The following is an 18,724-nucleotide window of genomic DNA, read 5'->3' as shown; positions in this document are numbered from 1 at the left end:
GAATGCAGCACAAGGGAGTTGAATGTTTAAAGTGTCAGGATTGTGTTCTAACTATTGGCTATAGCTTCATAGAACAAAAGTTCAGTTTGGCTTGGATCTGTGTATTCAGTTGTCAGTTTCCAGGATAACACAAGCACAGGGATATCATATCACATTGCAAGGGTTTGGTGAACAGGAAGTTACTGGAAATTGATATTTCTATCCAAAAAAACACCTGCCCAGCTGACAGAGTCTCAGACTGTGTTTAAAACTGTAGTTAAAAAGAAAAAATAAGAAGGTGTTCCTATAGCAAAATATTAGCTTATATTATGACTTATATGGCTTATTAGTAGTGTATATTAGTTTCATGCAGTCTGTTTGTTTGGAGTATAGTGATCTTCAGTTGCAGGATGTAATTGGGCATCCTTTGTACATTTAGCTGTTATAGATAATACTTGACAGTTTTCCTTTTTAAACTGTTCAATGAAAGATGAGAACTTCTGCAGCTGTGAGCTCATTGTCCTGTGTTGGCAATGACACTGACAGCTAGGATACAGCTAACAGGTCTTCTAATACACTTTATTGATTTCATGGGGCTACTTCAGGATGGAATGAAACACTCTTTCTGAAAAACCTGATGAGTCCATCATACACTTAAAGTTTGTGCTATTACCGCATAACGGGAGGGGTTATTTCCGTAGGGAGCATCCAGGATATCTTTCCTATTATTCCCGGTTCAAATCCAGGCCAAACCAAGCGATGAGGAAATGATTCTCACATGGTTGCTGGGTAGCGGTCCCATTGGGAGATCTGGTCCAGGAAAACTCCAGTCAAGTGAAAATATGAACTCACAGCAAGAATCCAACTCCATAGGTGGCTGAAAGAGGTATTTTATTGAGTTGCGATGCATGATAAATTGCCCTCTCACCCCGATAGAGGGTGGTCCTGCCAGATCAGGGTAGAGTAGACTAGGGCTGGGGGGTGGAGTGCTGTGTGGCAGAGCCTGAGTCGATGCCTACGCATGTTCATCCTTAATTATATTTGAATGCTGTCCTTCAGTCTCCAGAGATGCCAATCTCTTTTTAGCTGCTAAATTAATAATCGGAGAAAGTCCAAGCGCCCGGCTGTAAATGCGTCTTATTGTTCGACAGTAATGTTTTTCAAAGCTGCTGAAGGACAGTGGGTTTTCTTTCTTAATGACTACAATTGTGCTCCTGCACATAGACATTGAATCATCCAGGAACTTGACCAGGCTGCAAGGCCAGCATACGTTGGGTTCACATTGGGTCTCTGAGTGAATGAAAAGAAGCATTAAAAGGGGGAATGGAGGGGTTTATTTTTAAAATACATTTGACAATCTACAAATCAGTGTAGAAATAAGATAGTTCTCCTTGACAGACAACAAAGCCAACTGCAGAGATGGGCCACGATGGCTAACATTAGTGAGGTCCTTTCTAGCAGATTGTAATGACCTCATAACTCTTGAATTCCCTTGCCCATTTCAGGCATTGCATTTAGAGACAATGGGATGCAGGTATAAACATGCTGAAACTAAGGCTTGTGTTTTTTAAAGCATAATCTGTTTTTCCCATCAGTGCAGACTGTAATTAATCTTCTTAGCTGGATACAACACCACGACAATAAACAACAACACCTTTCAATAAAATTAAAGTTCTGAAAAGACACCTGTCAGTTATTTTAGAAAACTTCTATCTGGGCTTGTTCATAAATAAAAACTAATATTTAAGAAGCAGATTGAATTACCATCACATCGATGTTTGTGGTCTGTAATTAAGTTTCAGATTTTAGAGGTTTTAGATTTTACATAATGTGTTTGTTAATAGCTTTTAATGTTGATAGTAATTTACATGAATGCATCAATAAGCAATAAGGAAAGTTTAGCACAAAATGTATTGACATATGGCTTGATTAAACAGCACAATTAAGCTAAGAGAACATCACTTACAAGGCAGGGAAGGAAGACATAGCTGTAGTGGTAAATATCTGAAATGCATACTTCTAAGGCTGGTGTACTGACATACAGTGAAGCTTTGGTATTATTAAATATAGTAAATTATGCAACTTGCAGTGGTCCACAACAATATGATAATTGAAATTTAAATGAAGCAACAGCATGAGGTTTTTGCAATTGAATAGATGTCGCAAACCCAAATCCCTCTCACATGCGATGAGCTGAACTGAGGCTAAATTAAGACTGTTTTGAAGAAGGGTGTATATTTGTTTATTCAAGACTATGCATTTCAGGTGGTTTTGGTAGTTCTTGGCTAGAATGCTATACGGTGCTACATATACAGCTATGGCCAAAAGTTTTGCATCACCTACAATTTAAAAATTGAGACATAATTAAAACAAACAAACAAACAAACTACATGAACATAATTAAAATATTTTATTTGAAATCATGTAATTAAAGAAACTACTTGCACAGATCCACCCCCCTGAGGTTAACTATATTTATCATTTTCTATAGCTCTGCAATCCACAGTGTGTATATGCTTTTCAATCCAGCTTTTACATGTCTAGCTTTCTTATTAACCTAAAGTAGAAACTTCCAGAAACCTAATGATTCTCACGATGGGGTTCGTTATTCATGTCAGACAGTAAAAAAAATTAAATAAATCATTCATTCGTATTACCAGATATTCTAGCGCTGATTGTTTTTATCGTTATGTAATCATTTCTAAATTATTTTGTTTTAAACAGCAGTAAATATATCTAACCTTTGTCAATCCATGCTAGGGAATATGCCGAAGTGTATGCAACTGGATGCGCTGGGAAGCAATATCTGCTCTTCTGTTTCTACGGTTTGATCTGTGTCTATAGAAGACAGTTTGGATTTAAGTTTGCGATGACGAATGATAATAAACATTAACAGAGACATAACTTCAGCAGCCAGGCTACAGCCTAGCTCTGCGCTGCCTCTCTGTTTGAGACTTCTGCACAAGAACAAGCGGTGGGTCTATGTGCCACAAATGGCTTAAAACACCCATCAAATATTTATTCATGCATTGATGTAACAGTCTCATCTTTCCCACAAGGCCATTGGAAATGCCATTCTTTTTTAAATTCCAGCAATGATTTGACAATGAAACTCAAGCCACGAAACTAATGCGAGGGAAAAAAAAATAATACAAATAAAAATGACAGAAATTGGTTCCACGGTCCCATTGCCTGTCTGAGCAAATAGTAGTGTGACCAAAAATAAAATCAAATGTATAATGGAACCGTGTACCAAGGAGCTCCAAAAACATTTGTTTTGTGGAATTTACATGTGGGTAGCCTAAAGCAGTTAATTTTTCTGTGTTTGTATGTGCGAAAGGGCTGTACTACAGCTTCCATCACTCCAATAAGTAATTCATTGGTATTGGTATTAATGCACTCATTGGCAGACATTAAATTCAATTACTGTCCTTACAATACAACAAATATATTAAAAAAGCAGGAATGGCATGTGAGAAGTATATTGTGCACTGTGATAAAAAAAACCTATGCCACCCTGTATGTAGTTCTGAACCTTGCATGCTATTTGTATGATTATAAAAGAATGATGTTGATTTAAAATGAAGACGTGTGTTCAGCGGATGTGTAAAAAGCCCTGTGTGTGTCAGAGATACAGTACAGGGAGATCGTTTATTTTGTCACATTGACTTATTCGCGGCTGTTGATGGAGTTGAATTTCAGGACTGATGAGACCTGGAGGGCTGTTGCTCAGAATCACAGCTCAGAGTAAGACAAGTGTTGCTCTAAAAGCTAAAACAAGCCCTCACCCAGGGGCTGACAGGCATAGTCTAACAAAGAAACTTTGCTTTACTTTAACATACAGTGTCTCATGAAAAATAGAGTGTTTTTCACTCCGCTAGCTGTAAAAACTCAAAATTGTGTGAAGTTCATGTTCCCTAATGGATAAGCTAAATATCTGTCATGTTTACTGGCGCTGCTAGGTAACCCATATTTGCAGGGCAAACGGGGGAGAGGGGAGAGACATCAACTTGTTGCCTTAGAGTACATCAGGAAGCATTTAAAGATACAGGATTCAATTGCACGATATCCTTTTGCAGTTAAGACAGTCCTGTGCTGGCACGGCACAGTCTGTCTTCTAAGTGTGCTACGGGGAGCTGCAGGGTCCAATGTGGTATGGCAGGGGCTCAAGGCCCAGGGATGTTGAAAGTAGGTCCTGCAACTAGGTTAACCCCTCCCCTTGGATTAAGAGTCCCCTTGTTGAAATAACATCTGTTTAGCAAAGTCGAATGAGTCTGCAGTCTGCAGTGTGGATTCATCACAAGTTGTAATTGAAGTTGGATGAAAAAGAATTCCATGTGGATTGCTACGTGGAGACATCAGCAGCCACGAATTAGAAACAGGAAGGTAAAAACGCAAGACTAGGAACTGCTGTGTAGGGTCAGGTCTGTCTGTTTGAGATCAATCCATGGTCACCCTTGGCAAAGCACAATTTTACAGTAACATATTTTTAACTTATTTACAGGTGTGTAATATTTAATAAAAATCGTGTTTACTTACTCACTGTTTCTTTTGTAAGAGTCACAGCATCAATTAAAAGCGGGACTCATCCAGGTACCAAATGTGACTTTTTTTTGTGTGGTCAGACCTATTAAGACTGCTTATTCTCCATGAAATGTTTGTTTGTTTATTTATTTATTTATTTATTTATTTATTTATTTATTTTAACAGGGCTGTATATTTGCAATCTGTAATGCAAGCAAACACTGCTAATGTGTACATACTTTTTACTGCTAGAATTTCCAGCAGACTTTGAGCCTGTTCGGCCGCATGCCTTGTCTGCCAAGCTTGGCATATGCCTGTAAACTGTGAGCCTTCAGGTGCCAAGCAAGAATATGCTACCTGGATAGCTAGCCTTGTGCTTTAACTACAACGGAGCAAAAGCAGCAGCAGTTTTGAAAATCCCAGTTACAGTGATGGGGAAAGATAAAGAAGACTGACGCATGAAAGAAAAAAATATCTCATTCTTATCTTCCTGTTTATGTGTACAGTGCAGCTGGCTGTACACTCGTTTATCTCCTACCAGCGGCTCCAAAATGAAACTGGCTTTCTTCTTCTTCTTCTTCTTCTTCTTCTTCTTCTTCTTCTTCTTCTTCTCTACTATAATTGTATAGTGCCGACAAAAAATAGAATATTCTGTGTTTCAAACCAAGAGAAAAAACCCAGGGTTTCACAAGGTTCTTTTTCTGCTCATTTGAGAGTTGAGTGTATTGTTTTTCATATTTACGTCTAGAATTTTTATTGCACAGTACCTTAAAACAAAGGGAATGCATATGCAAAATAGCAGCACTGTAAGAGTGTTAGAAGTGATTTTTTTCTGATTTGTTGGGGGGTTCTTCCTCCTATCTCATGCCTTCGTGTCTGCTGGATCCGAGAGGTACGAGGTGAAAGCACTGGAACAGACTAATCATGCTTGATCACATAGCCAGGCTGTTTTGCATTTGATCCCATGGAGGCTGACTGTGCCACTTATTATTAAGCTCTCGTTTAGCTGTAAGGATTAAACAAGTTTAATCTGCATATCTGTAATACATTATCCAGCATTTGCTAAGTGTATTTATGGCATATTTGTACACCCAAAAGCATTCCCCCTTAGGGGGGTTAATGGGTAGACTGGGGAAGTGAAAGCTTGTCAAAATGTCATCTAACACCGCTATTGGCAATGTGCTTGCCCAGACATACATGAAGGTCAGAAACTGGGCTAGGAAGTCACATTTCGACCCATTAAATACTAATTAAATACTAATTTGTTTTTTTTTTAAATATGATTATTAGATTTTAAAATAATAATTTAAAATAAAGTTTTGCCCTTGTATTCAAAAGTGGCTTCAGGTAAGTTTCTCTTGGCCAGCTCAACAGAATAGCACTGAGGATTCAATTTATTGTTAAAATATATACTATATGCAATATTATTTACATATTCAACATGCTGTTCAGGTCACCAAATGGCAACAAAAAGTTGTAATTTTGTAATCAATGACATCAAACATTGGCAATGACAAAATGGAAAAATGATTAAAAAAAGATTCTGTTCAGTCAACCTTCCCAGTGATGAAGAAAGTCATTTAAAGAACTGACAGACCACAACCTTTTGAAATTCTTTGTTTGCAGAATCCATTTTTCTCCAGGGCAGTGCTTTTGACAGAACTGTTAACCTTGTTGTTCTCTCTCCCTGGACCTTGGGTCTTATTCCCACACCTCTTCATGCTTTCCAGTTTCTGATCTCTTCAGATGAATTTTCTCCAACCGTTCAGACATTAAAGGGGGAAAAAAAAAGGCTTTAAAAAAAACTACTTCTTGCCTCTTCTATGGGTCAGATCAGGGTAGAAAGAATCTGTGCACAGGTTTGCAGGAACGACATAATATTTTGTATTAATACACTCATGTATTGTCTTTAATTTCCCTTTTGTTGACTACAAGCTTGATATTTAGTGCCCTCTCCCCACACACTCATACTGCCTCCTCGGTGAAGAATTGATGGCAAGGCTAAGGCTCAGGTGAGACATTATAGACTCTAACACAGGCTTACAGTGTTGTGTTGGGCTTGTCCTGCACATTATAGATCCTTTACAAATCTACTGATTAAACAGGTAATACAAGGTCTGGAAGGGACACTGTGTTTATAATTTAAGTAGCTGTTGGATGCTGACCTAAAGTGCGTCCCTAAACATGAGCTGAGCGCAGTAAACAATTACTGTGTATCTCCTTGACTCTGAATGTAGGTCCTTTTGTGGAAAGAAATACACCCCCAATTATAGTACATTAAAACACTTTTTAACATTCTCAGTGCAAAAAAACAGGCAGCCGGCACTAAAGGTATACAAAAAAGGAGACCAAACTTGTGCATATAACGAGACAAACCAGGTATAGCGTCTAGATTTATTTCAATTGCGGAGTGGCTGGAAAGTAGTCCCTAGGTCTGCTTGCTAAAGCACCCTATTAGGATTAAGACAGATTCCATAGCTAGCTCAGCTTAGTCCTTAATGGAGCAGCTTATACCTTCTGCACATGATTAGAACATCCATAGCTGCCTCTTCTGTAGCAGCCAGATGGCCTAAAATAAAACAATAACAAATTTAAAAAATCAGGATGCATTCATCTTTATCCCGTTTTACGAGCCTAAAGCTATGTTGAAACCTTTTGGATTTGCTGTTGGTATCAACAGATTTTTTTTTTTTTTTATGAATATCTCTCTCTTGTATTCTGTATCCAGACTACCACTGTATCTGTTGCCCAGAAAATGCAGTTTAGAGGAGGCTTAGATAGCATGGCCAAAGTCATCCAAAATGACGACAGACGCTGATTCCTTCAGTGAAGTGGGCTTGCAATTCGTTTCACAGAAAAAATATGGTATTATTTTCATCAAACCATAAATTCTATTAGATTATATAGAAAAAGTAAATAGTAAATACTTAAATACATATGCTTCCAGTTGAAGAGTACCAGTTTATTTTAATGAGAGTTACGTTTTAGTCCTGTATGTTGATTTATTGAAACAGTTAAAAACACACAACACACTACAGCTAATCTATTTCTGGTAAAATGTCATGTTTGAACTAGCTCAAAGGGGGAATTGAAACGGATGCCTGCTGCTGATACATTTTGTTCGAATGACTTATTTCAGCCTTTGCTGCCACTGTTCTATTATTTATTTATTTATTTATTTATTTATTTATTAGTTTATTTATTTATTAGCAGACGCCCTTATCCAGGGCGACAAACAACATAACCTCTTAAAAACACATTCAACATTTATGTAGTCCAATTGCCTGGGTGAGTGAGTTTCTAAAAAGGTCGTAGATGAAAGCTCAAGCAATTACTGTTGCAGAGCATGCCGATTGTATGCAACGAAATCATTAAAAATACTGTTTTCTCAAAGAAAAGAAACAGAAGAAACAACACAAAACAGTTGGTGCTCAGCCCAGCAACATGAGCAACGTGTCTCACGAGAGCAGCGGCACGGTGTGCACAGCTAGCCCGTCTAGAGTGCTGAATTCTGGCACTGAAGCAGAACAAGCCGTGGGGAACACAGTGATGTAATAAAACAAATACCCATATGTGCACATCACATAGTTAATTAACAATGAACCGCTACAAAGCTGTGTGTTTGAGACATTCAGTATCACTCACTGATGTGATGTTAACACTCATTGTTAATTAACCAGGAGTATTGGCTTCTCCTATGGGTCTTCTCTTTTTCACCGTCTCATTAGGATCCCCTTTATTCCAGCCCTGTACTTCCATCAGCCTGAAGTTTCTTCACCTACCTGATCCCATGTCTTTCTATCTTTGTGCATGGCATATGTAGTGGGCAGTGTTGCAGGATGCATTGATGTTACGGATTCTGTCCTGGTCCCTGTCGGTGAGATGAGAGGATGTTAAAAGCTCTAAAACCACGGATGCAGTGAGCCTGGCTCTTCTACATTGTGGGTCGTGCCCAACCTCCGCCTTGTTACACATAGCTGGTAATTTACAGAGTTTTTGAGGTGTAAAAGAATAGCGAGGACTGGGGTTGTACCCTGGTTAATGCTTGCTGTAAAAGCCTTGGCTTCACATTGCAATATTCTATCTTTGTAAATGTATGTTTTCCTCATATCAGAACCAATTACATACACTCTATTTTAATTCACCTACATAAACGTTGAATGTGTTGTTCAGAGGTTATGTTGTAGGCTTTTGGTTTAATTTAATCAGCACATTTCTGACATTGTAATTGTTATGGAAATCAAGCTTGTTTGGGTGTTTTCAATTCATGAAGCATTTCATGCTTATAAATAGCACTGGGTTAAAGCAAATCTACATAAAGGGTTACAAGGCAAAGATTTATTTTTCCCACTAAGGATTTTAAAACTGTATGTTTATTCATAAATGGTACACCCACAGCTGGTAGTAAGTATGATGTTTCAAACATCCAATCAGTATTGTTCAATGTTAAAGACAAAAAGGTGTACAGTTGCAAACCTAACCCAAATACTAAAGCCAGAACAAGATTTAATTTTCACAGTGAAACGAAGTGAAAATAAAATGAACGATGTGGATTTGCTAAGTTTTTAGTGGACCAATTAGCATGTTAATGTTAAAAGATTGGTTATGACCTATAATATAGCAAACATTAAAAAAAAAAAAAAAAAAGTTGTGTGATTAATAGACCGTTTAGACATTCAAATCAGAGGGCTGCATGTTCACCTCACATCAAACCTGCCTTGGCAAATAAAAGCATGTTTGCTAAGCCATGACTAATAAGCCTCCAAAGATAGAGTTTTCATTCAACACAGCCAGAATGTAAAAGGAAGAGGGAACATCGGGTATCTGGCTGAAAAGCCTGAAAGCGTTTAATAATATGTAAAAAAAAAAAAAAAAAAAAAAAAAAAAAGTTAATCCCATCCGAAACAAAATCAGTCTACCAGTGTATATATATATATATATATATGTGGCAATTACTTTAGCGGTGAGATAAGATCACAGGGAGGTAAGGCTGGATGTGGGCTCCAGCAATCTGTAGACAGTTGTGAAAGGATTGCGTCACTTGCAAGGCTGGTTACCGGCAGGAGGAAGACAGACACAGAAGGCTGCAGTCAAAGCACTGAAGCACATGTTTATTCAAAGAAAAAACAAACAAGTTTAAACAAAAACACTACTGCTTAGGGTGGGCATTGGCCTTCACATACTCACAAACCTCCCAGTACACATACCCGCAAACCTCCCAGCACACACTCACAAACCTCCCAGTACACATACCCACAAACCTCCCAGTACACATACCCACAAACCTCCCAGTACACACTCACAAACCTCCCAGTACACATACCCACAAACCTCCCAGTACACACACTCACAAACCTCCCAGTACACACACTCACAAACCTCCCAGTACACATACCCACAAACCTCCCAGTACACACTCACAAACCTCCCAGTACACACACTCACAAACCTCCCAGTACACACACTCACAAACCTCCCAGTACACATACCCACAAACCTCCCAGTACACACTCACAAACCTCCCAGTACACATACCCACAAACCTCCCACCACCAAACAAAGGATTTCTTCCCTTTTATACCATGTGGGTGGGTCTTATTCAATTAAGACTCTGTCACATTCCACATGTGTATTCAGCAGGGATGGAATTAACCCCATCCCTGCCAAACAAATAAAAACACTCACACTGTTTAGACTAGCAGGGCTTCCGTCCTGTCACAATAGTGCTCCCCACTAATTTACTGAACTCATGGTTTGAGCATTTTCACATTGAATTGTACATGTAGTATATTTTACTATAACAGTGCTCTTCATTCATTCACTGTTTTCAATATTTCCGTTTCTTTGATGTGTAAATAAAGATACATGGAGATCACTGTATCTGATTTTGAGATGTGCTAGCTTATTGGCTCCATGCGAGTTACTTCTCCCTGTAGGTCAGTGCAGTGAATAACGGTCTTAGATGCTTAGGGGCTTTACAGCAGGAGATGAGAAGGTGCATATTTATCAGCATGTTATACTTTATGGCCTTGCTGATTGAAACAATTGCAATTGTGGGATGGGTTCTGCAGAATGTGCTCGAGCATACAGTTCCCTAATGGATTCCATGAATACTTTATCTGTGAGCTCTGCTTTACAGTTACCTACGGGTACCTTGACCCACTCCCACACAAGAGACAGCTGGTCTTCATTACTGTGTATTGGTACAGTACAGTCAGCAACAACATGCTTCTATTACAGGTATAATAAGGGCACACCACATCTTTCATATCACGCTTCAGCGCTCACTCACACAGGATCACAGTTTCAGTCTTTCATAGAAGAAATGTAAAAACTGCATGAGAAGCTAATTACTCACTTCCAACCACGTCTATCTACTAATGATGTTCTTGGTGGCAGTTAATGTCACAGTTTATCGCGTTTACAGGAAAGTAGATGTTTTAATACACATGGGATCATGCTTAAATCAGTTTCATGTTCCTGTTTTAAAAACAATGTGTGGGGAGGAAACACCAGTGAATTATACAGCGTTATTCCATGTCATCTTTCTGTTAAATGGCACTCAGTTGTCCCGAGATTGCCACTCGTGATCAAGGCAGTTAAATCAGTTACATCTTGTACCACAACTTCAAACTCAAAGCAGAATATCAACTGGTCTGTGCTTTTGAGGGTGTTGGGTATAATAGGCATTGATTTCTTTAGAATTCATATTCTATATGCAATACCAGCAATACACGTTCAGGTCTTCATTCTAACCACTTTTGCAATTAATAAATTGGACTGTTTTTTATCCCCTGGACAGGTTCTGAAATACCTTATAATTCAATTAAACCTATTAGCTGCAGTGGAATGACCCTCCAGGATGACAGTGGCTGAGTCAATTACGCAGGAATAACTGTTTGTTATTCCTGCGTAATTGACAACAACCAAAAAAAACAAGGAAACTTCAGATATATAAAAAAGATATTTCTATAAAAGTACCTTACCGTTGAATATGTCCACTATTAGTCACCATTATCTAAATATATGTCCCACCATTAAGACGTTATGAAACAAATTGATAGTTTGTCTTTGTGGTATTTAGCAGTATTGATCCAAGCCAATCGTTACAAATGGGTACATGTTGTGTATTCAATGTATGACTAATGGAGGTTTCGCAATGACCTTGCATTTAATGCAGGTACTAATAGGGCTGCAGGTCATTTAGTTGGCTAGTGTGCATCCATATATTTAACTAACGAATGTTTCAAGAGTGCTGGAATTATTACGTGCTTTGCAGAAATATTTTGGCACATTCATGCATGGACAGTGTTGTAGGCTCCCGGGTGGCTGTGGGAGTGCATTTAGCTGTACTTCCATATTACAAAATATTTTCAGTCTGCCCTGTCATATTAATCTGTTCTGCTCAACTGCACCAGAGCTACTTAATTTCCATCTATAAATATTCTACTATTTTGCCTCTGAAATACTGCTTCTGACGATTAATATATGGCATTGTTTAAGCCATGGATGCACTGGTGTTAAGTGCTTGGGTGTGTATAGTGGCAATTGCTTTAGCGGTGAGACCTTTTCCTTTTTTCATATAAGACTGATGATGATGCTTTGCTTGGGCAGTACCCAGTCCAATGTGAATTAATACATGTGGTTAAAAACTCACAATTCCCCTTTAGCGTATAGTAGCTCCACCCTAGTGTGAAATACCCCATAAAATAAATAAAAGGTAAAATTGTTCAGATGGGTGAGTGTTCAAAAACCTACTGTAAAGAAGCCAAGGAGGAGGAGAGGCAGTTTTTTTTTTATTTCCCAACCAATATTTATGCAAAAATGATTTACCCTGTCAAACGGATGGCCCAGAGCAATTGGATCTTGTGAAAAATTGTGATATGAATAAACAGAATCAATCAACTGCAAATTAATTCTGCTTGTCATTGCCTTTTTAACAGTTAATATGCCTGCCCTGAAAAAATAAAAATAAAAACCTAAAAACTTCCAAAGTATCATGCAAAAATATATATATATGTTTTCTGTCGCATTAAATAAATAAAGTAGTGGAAATTTGCACAAATGTTTTTGTGCAGTACGGTGCACTGTATAGTAGGAAGAGGTGACAGAGCGAGAAGACCTAATTAAACTAACAACAGAAGATGGTGAGATGCGTTATTGTGCAGTGTATTTAACTGCTGCAGAGGCCAACTCAGAGTACAGTGCTCCTCTTTTAAGATTCCAAGTAACGTCATTCAAAAAATGTGGACAAAATACTGTGCGAGTTTGGCTTTCTGGTCCTGTGTTGTGGGTTGTGAGTGTGGCTATTTATAGGGTGTGAGAGAACCTTTACGGGTGAGAACAATGTAATTAAACCACCCTTACACTACTAGTTTTACACCAGACTAAATAACTAGAAATGATCACTCTTCCTGTAACTAGAGCCGTTTCATATTCATTTTCATATTGCATGTCCCTTAAACTTGGATACGTAATTTAAATTAGGGAAAGTGGAAAATCCTGGTTGTCTGAACTCACCAGCTTTCCAACGTGGGGCCACTGAAGCACAATCCACAAGGCTGAGAAGGCATTTAAATAGCAGAAACTAAATATCGATTCAAGCCAATTTTTTTTTTTAAATAACGTTTCCTTTTCTTGACAATTTCAATAAAACGTATTGACGTTTTTGTAGAAATGTAATGCATTTCGATTTTCGAAGGCGTCGCATTAAACACCTGACGGACGCTTTTCTTAGCTGACCTTGCCTAAAGTGTGCTTTCACTGCTTGTTAGATTCCCACCGTTCTGCAATCCATAAACCAAGAACAAAACACCAGGCTCATCTGTATTACACCTTGTAGGTCCTACAATCATTTGTTTCCTAGGTGTTACTTGCTGGACCTGCTGTCACTGGTCTCCTTGGACCTTTTGGCTTCAATGGTCTCAGTACAGACATCATCTGGGTATATTCAATTGATCAAAATACTGCTGCTGTTTAAAGCTCTCAAAGAAGGGCACTTTGAGAAGACCACCGATGTGTGTGAGGCTCTAAGTGTATTTCTTTGTCTTTAAAATAAGTATTTTGATCTATCACTGTTCAGATTGATTCAATAAACCCCACTGGGCTGGATTCTCAAGGCTATTTAATAGCTTGGAGAATTGCGTTTAAATCCTGTATGAATTCCCACACAGTAGACGATGGTATGAATGAGCTGTTGCACAGACAAACAGAAGCTGTGTGGCATATGTTACATTTGGCAGACACCATGTGTCAAGGGAAATGTAGGCTTGCTTTTGAGAGAGAACTGAAGAAAGAATGTCGCTCATTTGCAATCAGTAAATATAATTTGCATTTACATGCCACTGAAATGCTGGATTCCATTGCTGGTCCCAAAGAAGATGTATTTAAAACTGTACATACTGCATTTCTGGTGCTTCAGAGACCCCTTTTTTTCTTGTTACATTGTTTCAAATGCAAATGCCCAAACAGGAAGGTCCTAATTAATCTCCTAATTCGTTTTAATTTGTTCTGACAAAAAGAAAGTACGAAAAAGTGCCTATTCCCAAAGTGAATTAGAGATACAGATATGAATGCGATGGAATTCACATCATGTACTGTAATATAGGATAATGGTGCCAATAGGGAGCTCAAGAGTTCATGGAGCTACAGGGATGCTTGTGGCAAGTTACTGAAAGCCTGAAGCGCTGCTGCTGGAGTCACAGTTACTGTATTGGATCAAGTTACAATGCATCTCTCATTTCTATACTAGCTAAAAAACTTACAGAATTGCAACATGTACTAAATTGTCTAACTCTATCCAGCATTTTAGTAGTTTGCTGTTACAACAAAAAATGCATTAGGGCAATAATGCTTTAAAACCAATTATTTTCTGTAACCTCTCTTTTTGTCTTTTTTTTGTATTTGTCTCTCCAGGGACCTGATGCCTTCGACACTTGAAGGTCAAATTACCATGGAGAAAACACCGAGCTATTTCGTAACAAACGAAGCCCCGCGGCGCATTCACTCAATGGCGAGGGACACCAAACTGATAGTGGTGGTTAGAAACCCAGTGACTAGAGCCATCTCCGACTATACACAGACTCTGTCCAAGAAGCCAGAGATCCCCAGCTTCGAGGTGCTGGCTTTTAAAAACAGGACACTAGGGCTGATTGATGCATCGTGGAGTGCTCTTCGGATAGGGATCTATGCTCTCCACCTGGAGACCTGGCTGCAGTATTTTCCGCTTTCGCAGATGCTTTTTGTCAGCGGAGAGAGGCTCATCATTGATCCAGCAGGGGAAATGGCCAAAGTGCAGGACTTTCTAGGACTCAAAAGGATTGTAACAGACAAACACTTCTATTTCAATAAGACCAAGGGGTTTCCCTGCCTGAAGAAGCCAGAGGACAGCAGTGCTCCAAGGTGCCTTGGCAAATCCAAGGGTAGAACTCACCCCAAAATAGATCCCGATGTTATTCACAGACTACGGAAGTTTTACAAACCCTTTAATATGATGTTTTACCAAATGACTGGTGAGGACTTTCAGTGGGAGCAGGAGGAAATCCGGTGAACTGCTTTTTAAATGTAATATTGCAGGAATGCATCGCTAGCCTTTTCAAATCAATAACCTAATTACAATACTATATTATAAAAGAAGGTTGAGCTTGAAGGCCAACAATCACTGCTTTATTCAAGTACCAAGCGCCATTCAGGAACTGTCATGGTATTAGCAACACGGTGGAGGAGATCAAGGTGGGGACATTATTTCATATACATTGAAAAAGGGTGTAAAATCACCAACAATTTGGGCTAAGTGTCCTTAATAAAAGTGAATCATGTACAATGTATTGAGACAGCTGTTTGATATATACATAATTTGAATCAATTGAACGCGGTTTATGCTTTATTACCCATGTTTAGTACCAAATCCGACTTTTTTTTTTTTATTATTGTGTTAAGAAATTAGTTTGGACAATTTTCAATCAGCCCAAATTAACCAGGATATATACACGGCTGCATCACCAGCGTTTCAATTACCTGCCACTTCCCCACTCTTGCAGAATTCCATTCTGGGGGTTTAGTGCCCATTGCCTTGGAGACTAGCCAGGTCTGGGCCTCACTTCCCCAAGAACAGAACTTTGGGCCCTGGGTCAAACTGGAATAACTAAGCAAAATATGGCCTGTTCTGAGAAAATCCTGACAACATAGAGTGAGACGAAATTCTACTTGTTCTGAACCCAGTCCTGTTTTTTTTAAGCAATATTTATTTGAATATTAGTACGTTTTGACTTTTTGATAAACACCGCCTGTCAAATTGTTCAGCCTCACAAGGATTCAGAATCCATAACAAAAATGGGTCTGACCATTTTTGTATCCTATATTTATTTATTTATTTATTTGTCTTTTCATTGTTATGCCAAACAGTTCTGGACATAATACATCTCTCCTATTATCATAGTATGCATTGGTTTACTATTGTATCCATGCACCAAAAAATGAACTAGCATACAAAAGTAAATAATAATAAATGTGTGCTGTTATGGTTTCCCTAAATTCACACAAAATATTCCTGAGAAAGCAACTTCTTAGAATGCATATGCCGCCATCATTTTAGAATTAATCTGCCCATTGATAGTTTTATTAACCAAGACTGAATACAAGACAATAAATCCCCCGACTTTGTCTTCTCTGAACAGGTCACATGCTCCAATACATTGTTCTGCCTCCTGACACGTTTTTACTAAACTATACATCCTCTATAGTTTATTAATATGGTCTGTTTTTATTTTATTTTAAGTGTTGCATAAATTACCAAGATGTGCTTTCCATCAGTTTCAAGAATGCTTGTATGTCTTTTAATAATTTGTTGTGGTCTTGGTCCTGTTTGTTCTTCATAGTTCAGTCAGGAAACTCATGCAAGAGATTAATTATTAAAGCATAGACTAGACAACTACATTATACATATTTTTACCCTACATTCTTTGGCCTTCGGCTTCACCTTTCGAGGTACCTCTGCCCATAAATTAGCTTGTAGATAAGTGGCAAGGCTGACCGGAGGGAAGCCATGGGCAGGTGTACAATATTGCTGCCCTCCCCATTAGACAAAGCCAATAAGCAGCTGGAGTCTGGGGAGGAGAGGCGAATTGAGACGCACAGCAGGGATGTAACAAATTGAGTCAAGATATAAATCCCTCCCTTGCCGATCATTGGACATATTGTTATCGAAAGAACTGAATGGATTGTTCTGGTATTTGAAGCGTCTAAAATATGCTTTACGTTTCCGTGATCTGACCTAAGTTTAAAAGTGAGTTCCCTGCCTGAGCCACTGCTTTCCCGTGCAGTCTTAGCACCTTCTTGACTTTTTGTACCATTGACAGCTTATTGATCAACACGGTTTACTACCTTTTTTTTTTTTACAGAAAATGTACAGAGGGATGATGGGTAATTAGTCTGTGTGGCATGGAAGAAAAGCCCTGTGCTTAATTGTGGGGCTGGGCCAGCCCTGTCTGTAAATAATGTATTGTATTATAATTTAAAAGTGATGGTTTATTATTATTGTTGAGGTAATTTTGAGAATGATCTGTGTAGATGTGCTGTTATGATTTCAAAGGTATTTTGTATTTACCTGTATATAAACCTGTCAAATTACGAACTCTGACACCAAACAAATACTGTGCTTCCTGCATGCGTAGCAATTGCTTTTTTTTAAGTTTCATTTTTACTTTAGTTTCTCTCGCATCTCCTCTCTGTACACCCACAGGTTTATATTTTATTATTTGTTTATTTAGCTGGTGCCTTTATCCAAGGCAACTCACAGAGAGACTAGGGTGTGTGAACTATGCATCAGCTGCAGAGTCACTTACAACAACGTCTCACCCGAAAGACGGAGCACAAGGAGGTTAAGTGACTTGCTCAGGGTCACACAATGAGTCAGTGGCTGAGGTGGGATTTGATTCGGGGACCTCCTGGTTACATGTGCTTTTCTTTAACCACTGGACCACACAGCCTCCTTATACATGTGGCCATCTCCAAATCAACAACCAATTCATTCTAAGGACGACCACATTCTGGACAGGGTTTAGTGGGATGAGGCTTTAGCCCGTCCACGCTGCCAAACAAATACAAAGAACCCACTCGTTTTAAATAAACACAAAATACCTTTGAAATCATAACAGCACATCTCCACAGACCACTCTTTTTAAAATAATACCTCAACAATAACAGTAAAACATCACTTTTAAATCATAATACAATACATTATTTACAGGCAGGGTCTGAAATTAATTTTTGACCACATAAACTAGATTCATGTCAAAATACCTTGAAGGGCTTTGTCACAGCGATCATAATGGTTTCACATCATTTTATTATCATTTTTGTATTATTTCTGGATATTTCAATAAACAATACAATACCAATGCCCTGTTGCTAGAGTGTGAATATAGCTGATGAGTGGCCTTTTAACTGAACCCTGTATAGGATCTTCCCAGCTGAAGGAGGTGAAGTGTGTTGGGTATAGCTTTGCGAGGACCCGAGATTCTCTCATTTTTAATTCTTAAAAAAAAAAAGTTTTGACATTGTAATATATGACTTAAAAAATAAATAGAACACAAAGTATATTTATTATGTCCTCGTAATTAATTATTTAATTTCATATATACGTCTTGGAAAGATTTTCTTTAAAATCCTCTTTTATTAATACGCACATTTTCATAGTTGACCCCACGGATTCTCTAGACATACTTGCCCTTTACTGGTGGTATTATTTTATGCAAAGCATACTAAAATACAAGTCCTCTAAGGGTTAATCCACATCTCTGAAACACAAGACTAATGAGGCTATCGCTCATTTACCTTCATCAAGGGAAAAGCAAATGGTGTTTAATTGGGGTATGTGAGACTGATGATGTATGGAATTTGTGGGTTTAAAATGGAACAGTGTGTGGCACCACATTCTTTTTTTTTAATTCAGAATTGCTTGATTGTCATTTTCCTGGAATGCTCAATGTCATGTTTAGTATTCTGTATTTACAAACAAAAGAGTGTGGAATTCAGCACTTTGAATTTGCAGCACTGTTCAATAAAACATATTTGCAGCAGCAGAGTAGCGTCTTCTTTTTTTTCTGAAAGCATCCATGTTATTCCATGTTAAAGAGATACTTCATGACATCATAATTTTCCTAATATGTCATTTTTGACCCTGTTTAATATAGTATTGTGTGTGTTCTCTATCATTCTCTAT

General features: G+C 38.3%; 1 protein-coding gene across 1 annotated transcript in view; it reads left to right on the top strand.

Moving 5' to 3' along the window:
• Positions 1-17,691, top strand: part of LOC117431692 (heparan sulfate glucosamine 3-O-sulfotransferase 4) — a 52,977-nt gene extending 35,286 nt beyond the window's left edge. The window contains exon 2 of the mRNA XM_034052930.3: positions 14,419-17,691. Coding sequence (XP_033908821.2) covers positions 14,419-15,052 — 634 coding nt within the window. The 3' untranslated portion in view covers positions 15,053-17,691. The remainder of the gene's footprint in view (positions 1-14,418) is intronic.
• The last annotated feature ends 1,033 nt before the right edge of the window (positions 17,692-18,724 follow it).

The sequence above is a fragment of the Acipenser ruthenus genome, chromosome 22, assembly GCF_902713425.1.
Source record: "Acipenser ruthenus chromosome 22, fAciRut3.2 maternal haplotype, whole genome shotgun sequence".
Taxonomy (NCBI): domain Eukaryota; kingdom Metazoa; phylum Chordata; class Actinopteri; order Acipenseriformes; family Acipenseridae; genus Acipenser; species Acipenser ruthenus.
The sequence above is the reverse complement of the archived record's forward strand: the minus strand, read 5'-3'. Positions and strand labels throughout refer to the sequence as shown.